We start from the raw sequence: 16,281 nt of genomic DNA on the forward strand, positions 1-16,281 counted from the left end.
ATGCATGCTCAAGCTATCTAAAAGCTCTGCCAACATCCATGCTCAAGCTATCGAAAAGCTCTGCCAACATCCATGCTCAAGCTATCGAAAAGCTCTGCCAACATGCATGCTCAAGCTATCTAAAAGCTCTGCCAACATCCATGTTCAAGCTATCTAAAAGCTCTGCCAACATGCATGCTCAAGCTATCTAAAAGCTCTGCCAACATGCATGCTCAAGCTATCTAAAAGCTCTGCCAACATGCATGCTCAAGCTATCTAAAAGCTCTGCCAACATCCATGCTCAAGCTATCTAAAAGCTCTGCCAACATCCATGCTCAAGCTATCTAAAAGCTCTGCCAACATCCATGCTCAAGCTATCTAAAAGCTCTGCCAACATGCATGCTCAAGCTATCTAAAAGCTCTGCCAACATCCATGCTCAAGCTATCTAAAAGCTCTGCCAACATCCATGCTCAAGCTATCTAAAAGCTCTGCCAACATCCATGTTCAAGCTATCTAAAAGCTCTGCCAACATCCATGCTCAAGCTATCTAAAAGCTCTGCCAACATCCATGCTCAAGCTATCTAAAAGCTCTGCCAACATCCATGTTCAAGCTATCTAAAAGCTCTGCCAACATCCATGCTCAAGCTATCTAAAAGCTCTGCCAACATGCATGCTCAAGCTATCTAAAAGCTCTGCCAACATGCATGCTCATGCTGTCTAAAAGCTCTGCCAACATCCATGCTCAAGCTATCTAAAAGCTCTGCCAACATCCATGCTCAAGCTATCTAAAAGCTCTGCCAACATCCATGTTCAAGCTATCTAAAAGCTCTGCCAACATGCATGCTCAAGCTATCTAAAAGCTCTGCCAACATGCATGCTCAAGCTATCTAAAAGCTCTGCCAACATCCATGTTCAAGCTATCTAAACGCTCTGCCAACATGCATGCTCATGCTATCTAAAAGCTCTGCCAACATCCATGTTCAAGCTATCTAAAAGCTCTGCCAACATGCATGCTCAAGCTATCTAAAAGCTCTGCCAACATCCATGTTCAAGCTATCTAAAAGCTCTGCCAACATGCATGCTCATGCTATCTAAAAGCTCTGCCAACATGCATGCTCAAGCTATCTAAAAGCTCTGCCAACATGCATGCTCATGCTATCTAAAAGCGCTGCCAACATCCATGCTCAAGCTATCTAAAAGCTCTGCCAACATCCATGTTCAAGCTATCTAAAAGCTCTGCCAACATGCATGCTCAAGCTATCTAAAAGCTCTGCCAACATGCATGCTCAAGCTATCTAAAAGCTCTGCCAACATGCATGCTCAAGCTATCTAAAAGCTCTGCCAACATCCATGTTCAAGCTATCTAAAAGCTCTGCCAACATGCATGCTCAAGCTATCTAAAAGCTCTGCCAACATCCATGCTCAAGCTATCTAAAAGCTCTGCCAACATGCATGCTCAAGCTATCTAAAAGCTCTGCCAACATGCATGCTCAAGCTATCTAAAAGCTCTGCCAACATCCATGCTCAAGCTATCTAAAAGCTCTGCCAACATCCATGTTCAAGCTATCTAAAAGCTCTGCCAACATCCATGCTCAAGCTATCTAAAAGCTCTGCCAACATCCATGCTCAAGCTATCTAAAAGCTCTGCCAACATCCATGCTCAAGCTATCTAAAAGCTCTGCCAACATGCATGCTCAAGCTATCTAAAAGCTCTGCCAACATCCATGCTCAAGCTATCTAAAAGCTCTGCCAACATCCATGCTCAAGCTATCTAAAAGCTCTGCCAACATGCATGCTCATGCTGTCTAAAAGCTCTGCCAACATCCATGCTCAAGCTATCTAAAAGCTCTGCCAACATGCATGCTCATGCTGTCTAAAAGCTCTGCCAACATCCATGCTCAAGCTATCTAAAAGCTCTGCCAACATGCATGCTCAAGCTATCTAAAAGCTCTGCCAACATCCATGCTCAAGCTATCGAAAAGCTCTGCCAACATCCATGCTCAAGCTATCGAAAAGCTCTGCCAACATGCATGCTCAAGCTATCTAAAAGCTCTGCCAACATCCATGTTCAAGCTATCTAAAAGCTCTGCCAACATGCATGCTCAAGCTATCTAAAAGCTCTGCCAACATGCATGCTCAAGCTATCTAAAAGCTCTGCCAACATGCATGCTCAAGCTATCTAAAAGCTATGCCAACATCCATGCTCAAGCTATCTAAAAGCTCTGCCAACATCCATGCTCAAGCTATCTAAAAGCTCTGCCAACATCCATGCTCAAGCTATCTAAAAGCTCTGCCAACATGCATGCTCAAGCTATCTAAAAGCTCTGCCAACATCCATGCTCAAGCTATCTAAAAGCTCTGCCAACATCCATGCTCAAGCTATCTAAAAGCTCTGCCAACATCCATGCTCAAGCTATCGAAAAGCTCTGCCAACATCCATGTTCAAGCTATCTAAAAGCTCTGCCAACATCCATGCTCAAGCTATCTAAAAGCTCTGCCAACATCCATGCTCAAGCTATCTAAAAGCTCTGCCAACATCCATGTTCAAGCTATCTAAAAGCTCTGCCAACATCCATGCTCAAGCTATCTAAAAGCTCTGCCAACATGCATGCTCAAGCTATCTAAAAGCTCTGCCAACATGCATGCTCATGCTGTCTAAAAGCTCTGCCAACATCCATGCTCAAGCTATCTAAAAGCTCTGCCAACATCCATGCTCAAGCTATCTAAAAGCTCTGCCAACATCCATGTTCAAGCTATCTAAAAGCTCTGCCAACATGCATGCTCAAGCTATCTAAAAGCTCTGCCAACATGCATGCTCAAGCTATCTAAAAGCTCTGCCAACATCCATGTTCAAGCTATCTAAACGCTCTGCCAACATGCATGCTCATGCTATCTAAAAGCTCTGCCAACATCCATGTTCAAGCTATCTAAAAGCTCTGCCAACATGCATGCTCAAGCTATCTAAAAGCTCTGCCAACATCCATGTTCAAGCTATCTAAAAGCTCTGCCAACATGCATGCTCATGCTATCTAAAAGCTCTGCCAACATGCATGCTCAAGCTATCTAAAAGCTCTGCCAACATGCATGCTCATGCTATCTAAAAGCGCTGCCAACATCCATGCTCAAGCTATCTAAAAGCTCTGCCAACATCCATGTTCAAGCTATCTAAAAGCTCTGCCAACATGCATGCTCAAGCTATCTAAAAGCTCTGCCAACATGCATGCTCAAGCTATCTAAAAGCTCTGCCAACATGCATGCTCAAGCTATCTAAAAGCTCTGCCAACATCCATGTTCAAGCTATCTAAAAGCTCTGCCAACATGCATGCTCAAGCTATCTAAAAGCTCTGCCAACATCCATGCTCAAGCTATCTAAAAGCTCTGCCAACATGCATGCTCAAGCTATCTAAAAGCTCTGCCAACATGCATGCTCAAGCTATCTAAAAGCTCTGCCAACATCCATGCTCAAGCTATCTAAAAGCTCTGCCAACATCCATGTTCAAGCTATCTAAAAGCTCTGCCAACATCCATGCTCAAGCTATCTAAAAGCTCTGCCAACATCCATGCTCAAGCTATCTAAAAGCTCTGCCAACATCCATGCTCAAGCTATCTAAAAGCTCTGCCAACATGCATGCTCAAGCTATCTAAAAGCTCTGCCAACATCCATGCTCAAGCTATCTAAAAGCTCTGCCAACATCCATGCTCAAGCTATCTAAAAGCTCTGCCAACATGCATGCTCATGCTGTCTAAAAGCTCTGCCAACATCCATGCTCAAGCTATCTAAAAGCTCTGCCAACATGCATGCTCATGCTGTCTAAAAGCTCTGCCAACATCCATGCTCAAGCTATCTAAAAGCTCTGCCAACATGCATGCTCAAGCTATCTAAAAGCTCTGCCAACATCCATGCTCAAGCTATCGAAAAGCTCTGCCAACATCCATGCTCAAGCTATCGAAAAGCTCTGCCAACATGCATGCTCAAGCTATCTAAAAGCTCTGCCAACATCCATGTTCAAGCTATCTAAAAGCTCTGCCAACATGCATGCTCAAGCTATCTAAAAGCTCTGCCAACATGCATGCTCAAGCTATCTAAAAGCTCTGCCAACATGCATGCTCAAGCTATCTAAAAGCTCTGCCAACATCCATGCTCAAGCTATCTAAAAGCTCTGCCAACATCCATGCTCAAGCTATCTAAAAGCTCTGCCAACATCCATGCTCAAGCTATCTAAAAGCTCTGCCAACATGCATGCTCAAGCTATCTAAAAGCTCTGCCAACATCCATGCTCAAGCTATCTAAAAGCTCTGCCAACATCCATGCTCAAGCTATCTAAAAGCTCTGCCAACATCCATGTTCAAGCTATCTAAAAGCTCTGCCAACATGCATGCTCAAGCTATCTAAAAGCTCTGCCAACATCCATGTTCAAGCTATCTAAAAGGTCTGCCAACATCCATGTTCAAGCTATCTAAAAGCTCTGCCAACATGCATGCTCAAGCTATCTAAAAGCTCTGCCAACATCCATGCTCAAGCTATCTAAAAGCTCTGCCAACATCCATGCTCAAGCTATCTAAAAGCTCTGCCAACATCCATGCTCAAGCTATCTAAAAGCTCTGCCAACATCCATGCTCAAGCTATCGAAAAGCTCTGCCAACATCCCTATACCCCTCTATCTCCAATTCCAATTTAAACTTAGCTGCTGTTTCCGCTGCCACTACCTTTCCATGCATTAACTCCCAAATATTCAGGCGGTGAGCAATTCCCGCAATGCGCGAGCTCCTCCTAAATGTGTTAACGTTTGCAGAGCAACGTGGCAATTTCTGGCCAATGAGCGCGCGCCAATGAGCGTATCCCGCTCGAAATGACCAATCAGAGCGCTTTACTTTCCAGTCCGTCACCGCCCTCGACTGAGGCTTCTGCGCGTTGATTGGCTGAAAGTTTCACGCCGCTTTGAACTTTACGCTCTTCCACTGAACGATCACCGGATTTTAAATCTCGGTAAGATTATGATTTTACGATATTGACGAAGGAAGTTTTGGTGTTCTCGTCGAGGGATTATTGTTTGTGTCTCATTCTCTTTGCGTCTGTCCGGTGTTTTTCTTTGATGTCGATGATTGATGAAAACGGCTTTTGACTTCATTCGATGGAATAATAAAACTTTGGGTTAATTAAATTTTCTTTTTGAGCCTTTATTTTAAGAAAATATCTCCAGGATGCAGTTTGGTGTCGCATTCCAAGCCCAGCTCGTGGATTCAAATCAAAATGAACCCCCTACCCCACCCTCCCTACCCCTACCCCACCCTCCCTACTTTTTTGCCTTTTTTTTTCATTTCTTTCCAGCAACGGTAACTTGTAAACGGTCCGTTGCCATGGCACCGATCATCACGTGGTTCGTCCTTTACGTCCTGCTGTCGGTCGCGGACACAACCACGGCTCGGGCAGCCGAAGGTGGGCAGAGGAAGGGAAATGCAGGAGGGGACGACGCACCTGGGCGGGGGACCAAGCCCCACGAACACAGTCACGGGATTGATGGAGAGGAGTTCGGATTCGATCACGATGCGTTCCTTGGCCCGGAGGAGGCCAAGAGGTTCGATGAGCTGACGACGGAAGAGAGCAAGACCCGTTTAGGGTGAGACCGTCGGATGAGGGACGGGAATGGGTGCGAGGACTGCGAGTGCAATAACCGTAACTAAAGGTTATTTGTAGATGCTTAAATAAGTGATTATCAAAATGACGTAAGAATGCTAATGAGGCTGTTCGCGCATGCGCAGTGCGAGTGAGCGTTTACAGTGACTGTTCTGCTCGCCAGGACACCTTCCACCTCGGTCTAGGTCTAGGGCAGTGCTTCCCAACTTTTTTCGCTATTTCGCCCAACTGGCTTTTGACCTGACATGTCATGGCCCAGTGGGGATCATAGCAATCTTCTGAAACCAAATAAATGTCAATAAGAACCACAACTTAATTCAATTTAGACTTTTAGAGTATTTAATGGAACAATATTTCTCATTTGAACAATTTATTTGTGAAATGAATTGATGCGAGTGAAGTAAAACAAATTTATTTGTGACAAAGGGTCTTGCGAGAAATTTTTAGAACAGAACATCAAGAAAATCAATTGAAAAGGCAAATGAACACTTCAGACTTCAAGGCTTTTCCATAAAAAAAACAAATATTTATTTTAAATTAAGAAATGAAACTCTATTAACACATTGCAATAATAACCAGGAAAATAAATAATAGTTGAAAACTCATCTCCAGGGTGCTTTGCTTGTGGGTTGTAACACAAAACATTGCAGTATCTGCTAATTGAAAAAAAACTCAAAACCGGTTTAACCTAAAGCTACTTTAACGAGAGATGTTCTCCTGAATTTTCTGCACCAGTTTCCAAATCCTAGGTTCTCATTAACCAGTGTGGCAGCTACATTAAAGTGTAAGGTGTGCACCGAGGGAGCTGCAGATGGAGGAAATGTTGAGTTGGATCTTGGAGACGGCGTGAAGCTGGAAGGTGTGAAAACATTTTGCTACCTCGGAGACATGCTGAATGGAGAAGGTGGATCAGACTCGGCAAAGGTTGCTCGAGAGATGTGCATGGAAGAAGTTTTGGGAACTGAGTTGCGTGCTGATGAGGAGGGGAGTGTCGTTGAAGCTGAAGGGAAAGGTGTATGCTGCATGTGTGAGAAGTGTTATGATTTATGGGAGCGACACATGGGTAATGAACGTAGAGCAGCAACGAAGGCTGGAAAGGGTGGAAATGCGAATGGTTCGGTGGATGTGTGGAGTATCGTTGAGAGAGAGGAAGACAAATCATGAATTGCGAAAGATGATGGGAATAGAGCCTGTGATTGATGCTGTGAAGAGGAACAGGTTGAGATGGTTTGGTCATGTGTTGAGGAAGGATGAAAGTGACTGGTTGAGAAGAGTGATGGAAATGAATGTAGAAGGAAGTAGAGGACGGGGAAGACCGAGAAAGACTTGGCTAAAGATGGTGGAAGAAGAAATGCGGGCAAGGGGGTTATAACAAGGGGAGATGCAGAAAATAGGGCAAAATGGAGAAGATTGTCATGGGGACCGCAAGGCTAACCCCCGCTCTAGCAGGGAAAATGGCCTTAAAATGCCTGTTGTTGTTGTTGTTGAAAGCGCACATCTAAGATCTGCCTCTCATTCAAGGTGGTTCCGAGCCTTTGTCTTCAGCTGCACCAACGTTGAGAAGCCTGATTCACAAAGATAAGTTGTTGCAAAGGGCAGGGGTTTCTGAAGGCATTCCTTTACAATGTTGGGGTAGCTTCCCATCGTTTTTGGCCAAAACTCAGAGATCGAGGAAGCTTCAAATACATCTCTGCATCCAGAATCATTTTGAAATTCAATCAGTTCATGTTGCAAGTCATCATGGACGTCACTGACTTTAACAAGAAAAGGATTCCTCATGAGCGCCAGTCCTTCTCTCCCAATTTCTGGAAAGTACTGCAGAAATTCTTCTCGGAGACAGCTGAGGTGTGTCACAACATCCTTTGCAACGCCAGGATCCAACGGCTCATTATTAGTGACTTCTGAAAGAGATTCGAACGTGGTAAAGTTACCTTCCTCAACCTTTCGTTTCCAGTTTTCAAGCTTCTGTATAAATGCACTGAGTGTCAATGAACTGAATGATAGGTGTTCCCTTTCTTTGCAGCTTTAGATTCAGTCTGTTCAGTTGATCAAAAATATCCACAAGGTATGCGAGGCGAAAGGAAAAGTATTAAAAAAACAAGACTAAAAACATTTGCAGGGAATAGTGGGTGGCTACCACTGGCCACCACCAACACACACAGAATTGAATTCTTGTTTTAGGCCTTGTGCGTGAAAAGATTATATTATTTGGGCAAATATTGGGCAGTCTCTGTGGCCCACCTGGAAAACGTGCCATGGGCCATGGCCCACTGATTGGGAACCCATGGTCTAGGGGGACACATAACACACCAGGACACAACATAAAGTGAAACTGCAGGAGAAAGTGGAAACACTAACAGCAGGAAAGAGGGAGCAGGTAGACGGAGACAGACAAGCAAGGGATGCAGGTAACGATGAGGGGTAGGAGAGAACGCAAGGGGTGGACAAGTTGGATACAGAAGCAATTTTTTAGAAAGGGTGGAGGTGGAAACGATAACGGTGAACAGCTGTCTTGAAGACCCGGAGGGAAGAATTGGATCGAAGAGAGTGTGGAAGGTGGATCCACAGGTGGGAAAAGAGAGGAATAAATGAGTGAAGGTGAGCAGTTTCTCGATTTAGGCAGTTTCACTCGGAGGGGGTTGCTTGTGGACCGCGTGTGTTCAGCAGATACTTCGGATCTGGCACAAACCCACATTGGTGGGAGTTTTTACAGTACGAGCAGCTGTAAGATCTCAGCCCTGTTGGCGAGCTGAGAACGTTCTCCAACTCTGTCGTTGCGTACGGGCACAGCCCTTTCTCCAAGATACTTTTCCGAATATTTTCAACTTTTTTAAAAGACGTTTTGAGCCATTTTAGGTAACAATCCATATCTCAGAGGCACAATATACGTTAACATGCCCCACTGGCCGTGCTGTCTCCAGGGGTTTCTGAGCTTGCACGCCAAGCATTCTGGGGCAGATTACATCATTTTTAAAGTCCGGTATTCTGTAAAGAATGAATGAAAATGTAACTTTAACAGGAACTTTCTGCAGTTTATAAACCTTTTGATGTGATTTTCTTCCTGTCACAGTCGCATTGTGGACAAGATAGACGGCGACAGTGATGGACAGGTGACCAAGGCCGAGTTGTCCACTTGGATCTCCCACACACGCCGCAGGCACACGACGAACGAGGCACGAAGGCGCTTCAAGGACTACGATCAGAAAGGAAACGGGGGAATCACGTGGGCCGACTACGTGCATTCTACGCAAGGGCTGGTTGGTGAGCGAGCACCAGTTACCTAGGCCGAGCAAGGGACTTTTAAATGAGGATCTCATTTGTGGATAACGCACAAATTTGTGGATAACACCGGTTCTGCCTTTCGTTAATGATTGTGTACTTCCTGCTCTCTCTCCACTTATCATTGCAACAATAAACTCCTCCCTGTCTACAGGCATCGTCCCACCATCCCTCAAAATTGCTGCCGTTACCCCCATTCTGAAAAAACCTGGTCTAAACCCTGACACCCTAAACAACTTCAGACCCATCTCCAACCTACCCTTTCTGTCGAAAGTTTTGGAACGCACTGTAGCCACTCCACTCAAACATCACCTCTCTGCCAATAACCTGTATGAAACATTCCAATCCGGATTCTGCTCCAACCACAGTACTGAAACTGCTCTCCTCAAAATCACCAACGACCTTCTCCTCTCCTCCGACGCTGGCAACCTCAACATTCTCATCCTCCTCGACCTCAGCGCCGCCTTTTACACCATCGATCACACCATCCTCCTCACCCGACTTGAAACCACCTTTAACATTACCGGCACTGCCCTCTCTTGGATTAAATCATAGCTCTCTGACAGACGCCAGTTCATCTCCATCAATAACTGCAAATCCCCCACTGCTCCCCTCCCCCAAGGTTCAGTTATTGGCCCCCTCCTCTTCATCCTTTACCTGTCCCCCCTCGGTCACTTAATCCGCCGTCATGGTCTCCAATTCCACTGCTTCGCCGATGACATCCAGCTTTTCATCTCCACCAAGTCCGTCTCCACCGCCACCCACTCTATCCTGACAAACTGCATCACTGAAATAAAATCCTGGCTTCAAATCAACTTCCTCAAACTTAACTGTGATAAATCTGAAATAATCATCATTGGCCCAAAAACGCTCATAAAATCCACCCATAACTTTGCCCTCAACATCGACGGCATCCCAGTATCCACCTCCCCTCACATCCGGAAATCTTGGCATCATCTTTGACCAAACCCTCTCCTTCGACAAATACACTAAACAGATCACAAAGACAGCCTTCTTTCACCTGAAAAACATCGCCCGTCTCCGTCCATCCCTCTCCTCCGTGGCTGCAGAAACCCTCATCCACGCCTTCATCACTTCCCGTCTGGACTACTGCAATAGCCTCCTTTATGGTTCACCCTCAACAATCACCAATAAACTCCAATACATTCAGAACTCCGCTGCCCGTCTACTCACCCATTCCCGGACCCGTGACCACATCACCCCCGTCCTTTACAAGCTTCACTGGCTCCCCATCTCCCAGAGAATCCAGTACAAAATCCTCCTCTTGACCTACAAAGCCCTCCATAACCTGGCCCCATCCTACCTGGCTGACCTCCTCTCCAGACACACTCCCACCCGCAACCTCCGCTCTGCTGGTACCAACCTCCTGACCCCCCCCCCCCCCCCCCATCCGGACCAAATTCAGATCCTGGGGGGACAGGGCCTTCTCCATCGCTGCTCCCACTCTCTGGAACTCGCTACCTCACACCATCAGAGACTCCTCCTCACTCTCCACATTCAAAACATCACTCAAGACCCACCTGTTCAACACTGCATTCAACATTTAACCCACAGCATCTAACCCCTGACTATCTCCTCTCCTTCTCCCTCCTTTGTGCTTTGAATATTTCCCTATTGATTCTTCTTTTTTGCAATTGTTTTTATGTTTTGCTATGCATTATGTTTTGCACTCTGTCAAAGCGTCTTTGGGCTTCCTGAAAAGCGCTATATAAAATAAATGCATTATTATTATTATTATTATTATTATTATTACTTAGATGTGGCATCTAATGTGACTGCGTGACATTCATATGGTGTTATGGTTGCTCTTCGTAGCCGAAGATGGCCGTTCATACATGACGTGCAAACACCTGTTCATAGTGGATGGGATACTCCCACACTCTAAGATAGCAACCAGGTATCTAGAGGTATCCCAAGACCAGACCACTTCTTCCCCACAGTCCAAGCAGGAATTTGTGATTTGCAGGAGGCTCGCCGACCTCTTCGTAAACAGCACCTTGGGATCCTAAATGTCCGTCAACTAATGCTGGCAGACGGGACACTCTGGTGTAAACTATGGTGTAACACCAATCCGAGAGGTTTAGTCCCATCAAGAATCGAAGCCCATCGAGACAACTCAGAAAGGTAAGTGCCCCTTCATGTCAGACAAATTAGCTTCAGGTGAAGTAAAGTGATAGGATGTAGATCTCTTCAAATAAATGAACACACAGAGCTCTTCAAGCCAGAATAATAAAGCTTCAGATGAAGTGGAAATTGTACCCTCAAAGATTGATGGAGACAAAACAGCAAAACAGGATTCTTATTATTATTCCCTTTCCTCCAGTAAACTCCCCGGATTCCACACCGAGTCCCACATCAGTGATGGGGCGGCGGTTAGCCAGGGAAGGGCGGAGGTTCAAAGCTGCAGACACCGATGGAGATGGAATAATCACAGCTGCTGAATTCACAGCTTTCGTCTATCCTGACGACTTTCATCACATGGGTGAAGTTACGCTGGAGGTAACAAAAGTCTTTTAAAAAATGCTTCCAATTGTGTGCAGATATTCCCCCACATATCACAAGTCCCTCCTGCTAAGCTTTTTTGTGTTCCAGGAAACTATAGAAGACTTGGATAAAAACAAGGATGGATTCGTGGAAGAAGAAGAATACATAAGTAAGAAAACCTTTTCCTTGCTTGTACTCAATGAAAGATTTAAAAATTAATCAATCTCTTCAATCAGACCATGGAAGCATTTTTAAAAGGCTACTGTTTGAAGTTACCTGTGCACAGGTAGGGTTTTTTTAGGCCAGTGCACGTTTGTGAGTACAAGAAGTGGAGGATTACCAAATAGGCAAAGGATATGCCAGGTGGTTTGCCTTTGCCTTCCCAGCAGTCAGTAAGGAATTCGGAATTTATTCAGGATGCCAGCGATAACTCACCTACCCCTTTTAACGTGCACCAATAACTAGTGCTGACAGACTGGTCCTCGGTCGTAACGTCTTTCCGATGGACGGCACACTTCAATTCCTCACCCAACATGCAAACACCAGGATTAGAGGAGTTTTTTTCCTCTTCTTTACAGGAGCAAGGCTCATGGAAGAACAAGGTACATCTGACAGTGGGACATACATCAAAGTAAAGAACAGGATAAGAGGAAAGGGAGGAGGTGAGAGATTATTGAAATCAGAAAAGAAATGGTGAGTAAGGAAAGATCAATGGGTGTAATAAGGATAATGGGATGGAATTGGGGATGACAAGACATGGTGGTGCACTAATTGTTTGAACTCCTGGAGGGAAGAGAGACGGAATAACCTCAGGAAGGTGGTTCCATAGATGGGAAAATTGAAGAATAAGAGTGGAGGTGCGTCATCAGCGTGGAATTTTGAAGTTTAACCAATAGGTGGTTATTGGAAGAATGTGTACATACTGGAGTAGATAGTGCGGGTCGGAGGACACAGAGGGAAGGGAGAAATGTTGATCAATAGACCAAAGGAAAGAGACCACCGAGCAGACTGCGCTGAGAGCAAGACCTTATCCTTCGGCCTTGTGATGGAAGATTCAAATTATTTTGAGAGCTTCAGATCCCACAGAATCCAGGAGACAAATGTGATGCTGAAGTGCCAGCCCAAAGGAGAGAGCAGCACTTCATTGAGCAATGGACATAGACCTTAGATTGAGTAACTATTGAATAGACAAGACTGGGCTTGCTTGTCAATCTAAAAGCTACTCAATCTATTAGACCTTTGTCCATACATTTCCTGACAATTCACCAAAATATTAAGATGGTGAAAATGGGGGTGGGAGGTTGTTGGGGGGACGGTATGCTTGAGATAATGTATCTTGTCACTCCTAATCATTTTTTACCTGCGACTAAGAGCTCCGCATTGCTGGTGTTGCTCTTGTTGGGGGTAGATTTTAAAAATGTGCACCTATCGGTCGGACAAGTGCTGAACACCACCCACATTTGTCGCTCGACTCCATCCACTATGGCACTCAGACAAAATAATATGGCCACCATCTTGGTTTTTTTTGATGGGCCTAAAACATCAGACCTATAAGCCTCTGCTGATTGTACACCACGTCATCATTCCATAAAAATCCATGTATTGCAAACACTAGCCCTTTTGGCCTCTGATCGTGAATCCAATCAAACATCATCATTTGAGTATCATCCACTCATTTATATTTACAAACAGGCACACTTGTAGTTAATATTTATATGCAATAAGAATTAAAGGATTAAAAAGTACCTAGATGTGCAATTGCTGAAGTGACTATCTGTTCGCCCGGTGACCCGGCTGGTTCAGGTGATCTCCGTGGGTCTTCCGGACTGGATCTCGCTGCCGAGAAGCGTGAACGAGCGATATTCAGAGAAGATCGAGACGTGGACAAAGATGGAAAGCTGAGCCTGGACGAGCTCCGCTATTGGGTACTGCCACCTCCCGACTACGACTTCGCATTGGCCGAGGCGACCCATCTAATTCGAGAGACCGACCAAGATAAGGTTTGCGGCCTTCCCTGGCAATTTAGTGAACCCTGTCGGTTTTCCGTGACATGAGTCTTGCATCAACATCGTCCTCGTGTCTTCCCAGGATGAAAAGTTAACCAAGCCGGAGATACTGGAAAGTTGGAACGTGTTTGTGGGCAGCCAGGCAACAAACTACGGCCATGACCTGACAGAAAAACATGATGAACTTTAACCTTGTATATTATCCTTTCCTCCCAAAGAGATCCCAGTAAAACTTTAAGGTCTCTAAATTTCAATGAACAATTTTCCATACTACCTCTCCTTCCTAATATCCAGAGCACTTGATGGGTTTGTCCGATTTAATCCACCATCCCATCCTGTTTTAGCTTCATGTTGCTTGGTAACCAATCTGCTTGGGATTTTAAACCAAGTAACATGCAACACTAAAGGTAACCACATGCACTCCAAGCTTCAACACATCCAAAACCACTAAACCTCAACAATGGGTCACCCCACATCCTTTTGAAATAAAAATGTTGTCCATACTTTTGTCCCATTTCAGGTGTGTACTTGAGAAAATGTAAGGAATTACATTTCAAATTAGAAGTGTTCAAAGCAAAATGCTTTTAAGGATGTATGAGGATGATTCATATTGTCGTGTGGACGGCTCTGTAAAGACAACGTCCACGGATGGAATCGAGCTTAACGAGGCGTCCGGGTCAATGGCAGATTTGCTATACACGCGCAGGAGGAAGGAGGGAAGAGGAAGAAGCGGCGAGATTTACCTGGCAGTCTGCGCGCGTCTTCAACCTGTGGGAAATAATCCAAACCGAAAACGAATGTGAAATGTACAGGGGAAAATAATGAAAGGATTTATTTAATAAATATCAGGACAAGGAACGCGACGGTAAAGCTAAATGGCATTCCTAAATCAGGATCCCGCACACCTCACTTCACATACAGAACAATGAAAGGAGAAATAAAAAACGTGTGCGCGTTTGTGTTGGGCTTATCTCAGGCTGTATGTCGGGTCGGTCCGTTCAGGCTCCGTCCAACGCGGCTCTGGTCGGCGTGAACCACTCGGCCCCATTTGCTGGCGCGAACACCGGCCTCCAGCACTGTCCGTCCCATGCCTCACAGCACAGCACCCGCACGCAGGCACCAGGCGAGGATGACGGTCGGCGCCCCACCGTCTTTCCAACGTCCACCAAGCGGAACTCCAAACGGGAACGAAAGGCAAATAATGGAAGAGAAAAGCAGAGGCGAAGACAGGCAGAGGCGAAGGCAAAGGCGAAGAGAGACGAAGGAAGAAGAGAGAAAATGTCCGTCTCCGCTTACTTTTATCAGACGTCCTCTGACGTCAGCTCTCTTTCTCTCCCAATCAGTGCATCGTTTCTTGGTGGTGGTTTCGCGCCTTCCGCACTGATTGGCCGTGGTGTCATCGGTCGGTGGCCAATCAGTGTGTCGCTCCTTCACCTTCCTTACCCCCAATCACGGGGAAGCTTTCTGTCCCTTCCCCGACCAATCACACGTCCTTCCCTACTCTGCCAATCGGTGGCCTGCTCTTTGTTTGCCCCTCCCCCCGGCCAGTCACGATCCTTCCTGGGTGTGTCTCAGCCTGCCTGGTCGATGTCTGGTCTGCTTGCTATGGTGCCCCAGTGCGTGGCTGCTTCCGGTCTGTTCTTCCAGCAAGTCTTATCGTCTTGTGGCGGAGGGGGATTAATTAATGTGGTGCACTAATGGATCTAGCTAATGTATGTGGTGTGTTGCCATAAGGGACAAAGGGTAGATCACAGGTTTCACATACAATGGAGTCTTATCCTTATTCCCTAGAACTATTTATCACCGGATCATCCTCGTATGATCACAGGTACACACTTAATCCGACATTCGGTCGACAGGTCCTCTACTTATTTACAGAGGTGGTTCTAGCTACCCACGACAGATGAAGCATGATACCTATACAGATCTACCTAGATCTGGATATGCTTACCCAACCGACATAATATTTAACCAAACATTGTGTCTGGCAGGATGATGCAGACGTAACGCACTTATCTTTGTTCCTCAGACAGGTGTTAAGGCGGCTGTCTCGTCTGTTAGAATTAGTTGGTGGACGTTAAAGATCAGTGTCTTTCAAGGCATGTAGGTGCGTTAATCACAGACGCCCTGAATGAATTACAATTCATTGCCACCTTCAGTCAACTGACTGGTCAGGCCAGGCCCTTCGTGACATACTTTTTAAAAAAGAAAAGAAAAAAAAAGGCCTCTCCTTCAGCCAGTAGTACATGGTGGTTGGAATAAATGAGGTGAGAGTGTTTGTTAGTAGTACCCTTCTTCTCTTCCTCTTGTTTCTCAATTTACGCATTTTAGCAACAGTTCACAAGATTGACGACAGGAAATCCATAGTTGGGTACTTCTCAGAGACGTTAAGCATTGGGTCAGTGCACTTCGTCCTCACTGAAACATTGTGCAACAGTTTCAGCAAAATGTGGACACAGGATGTCTTGCATATCAGACGAGCTCAACTTGGCATTTTCAGAGAACTTCAGGGATTTCAGGTAAAGCCAGCCAACTTCCCAAGCGGGATTGCGACAAATCGAGCCACGGATTCACCACCGATCCTGAGACCCAAGTGTAACATGCAGCACATATTCCCCACATCCTTAAAAGTTGAAGTGATCAGTTGGAAAGGTTACGCCCTGTTCTCAGAGACAGTGAAAGGGTGATTAAAAAGCGAGACTGCCAATGGGGAGTGCTATGCCGATGAACCGAGGTGCTTGCGAGAAGTAATCAGGAACACGCTCTGTGGAAAGTTGAGCCATGCGCTACCTCTGCAGGTCCACATCACTCCACAGCCCAGGCTACAATGACCACAGCACCCGCCGGGCAGTGAACCGCTTCCGTGTCCAGACAAT

At 45.6% G+C, this 16,281-nt stretch overlaps 1 protein-coding gene across 1 annotated transcript; it reads left to right on the top strand.

Annotated features, from left to right (window-relative positions):
- Positions 1-4,872: 4,872 nt before the first annotated feature.
- On the top strand, positions 4,873-13,908 carry LOC137438769 (reticulocalbin-1). Its single transcript, XM_068134106.2, has 7 exons — positions 4,873-4,967; positions 5,310-5,598; positions 8,686-8,876; positions 11,239-11,414; positions 11,508-11,568; positions 13,203-13,399; positions 13,488-13,908. The coding sequence occupies exons 2-7, from the start codon at positions 5,339-5,341 to the stop codon at positions 13,593-13,595; spliced, it is 993 nt and encodes a 330-aa protein (XP_067990207.2). The 5' UTR covers positions 4,873-4,967; positions 5,310-5,338; the 3' UTR covers positions 13,596-13,908.
- Positions 13,909-16,281: the final 2,373 nt, after the last annotated feature.

The sequence above is a fragment of the Myxine glutinosa genome, chromosome 13 (genome assembly GCF_964187855.1).
Source record: "Myxine glutinosa chromosome 13, kmMyxGlut1.1, whole genome shotgun sequence".
In the NCBI taxonomy this organism is placed as follows: domain Eukaryota; kingdom Metazoa; phylum Chordata; class Myxini; order Myxiniformes; family Myxinidae; genus Myxine; species Myxine glutinosa.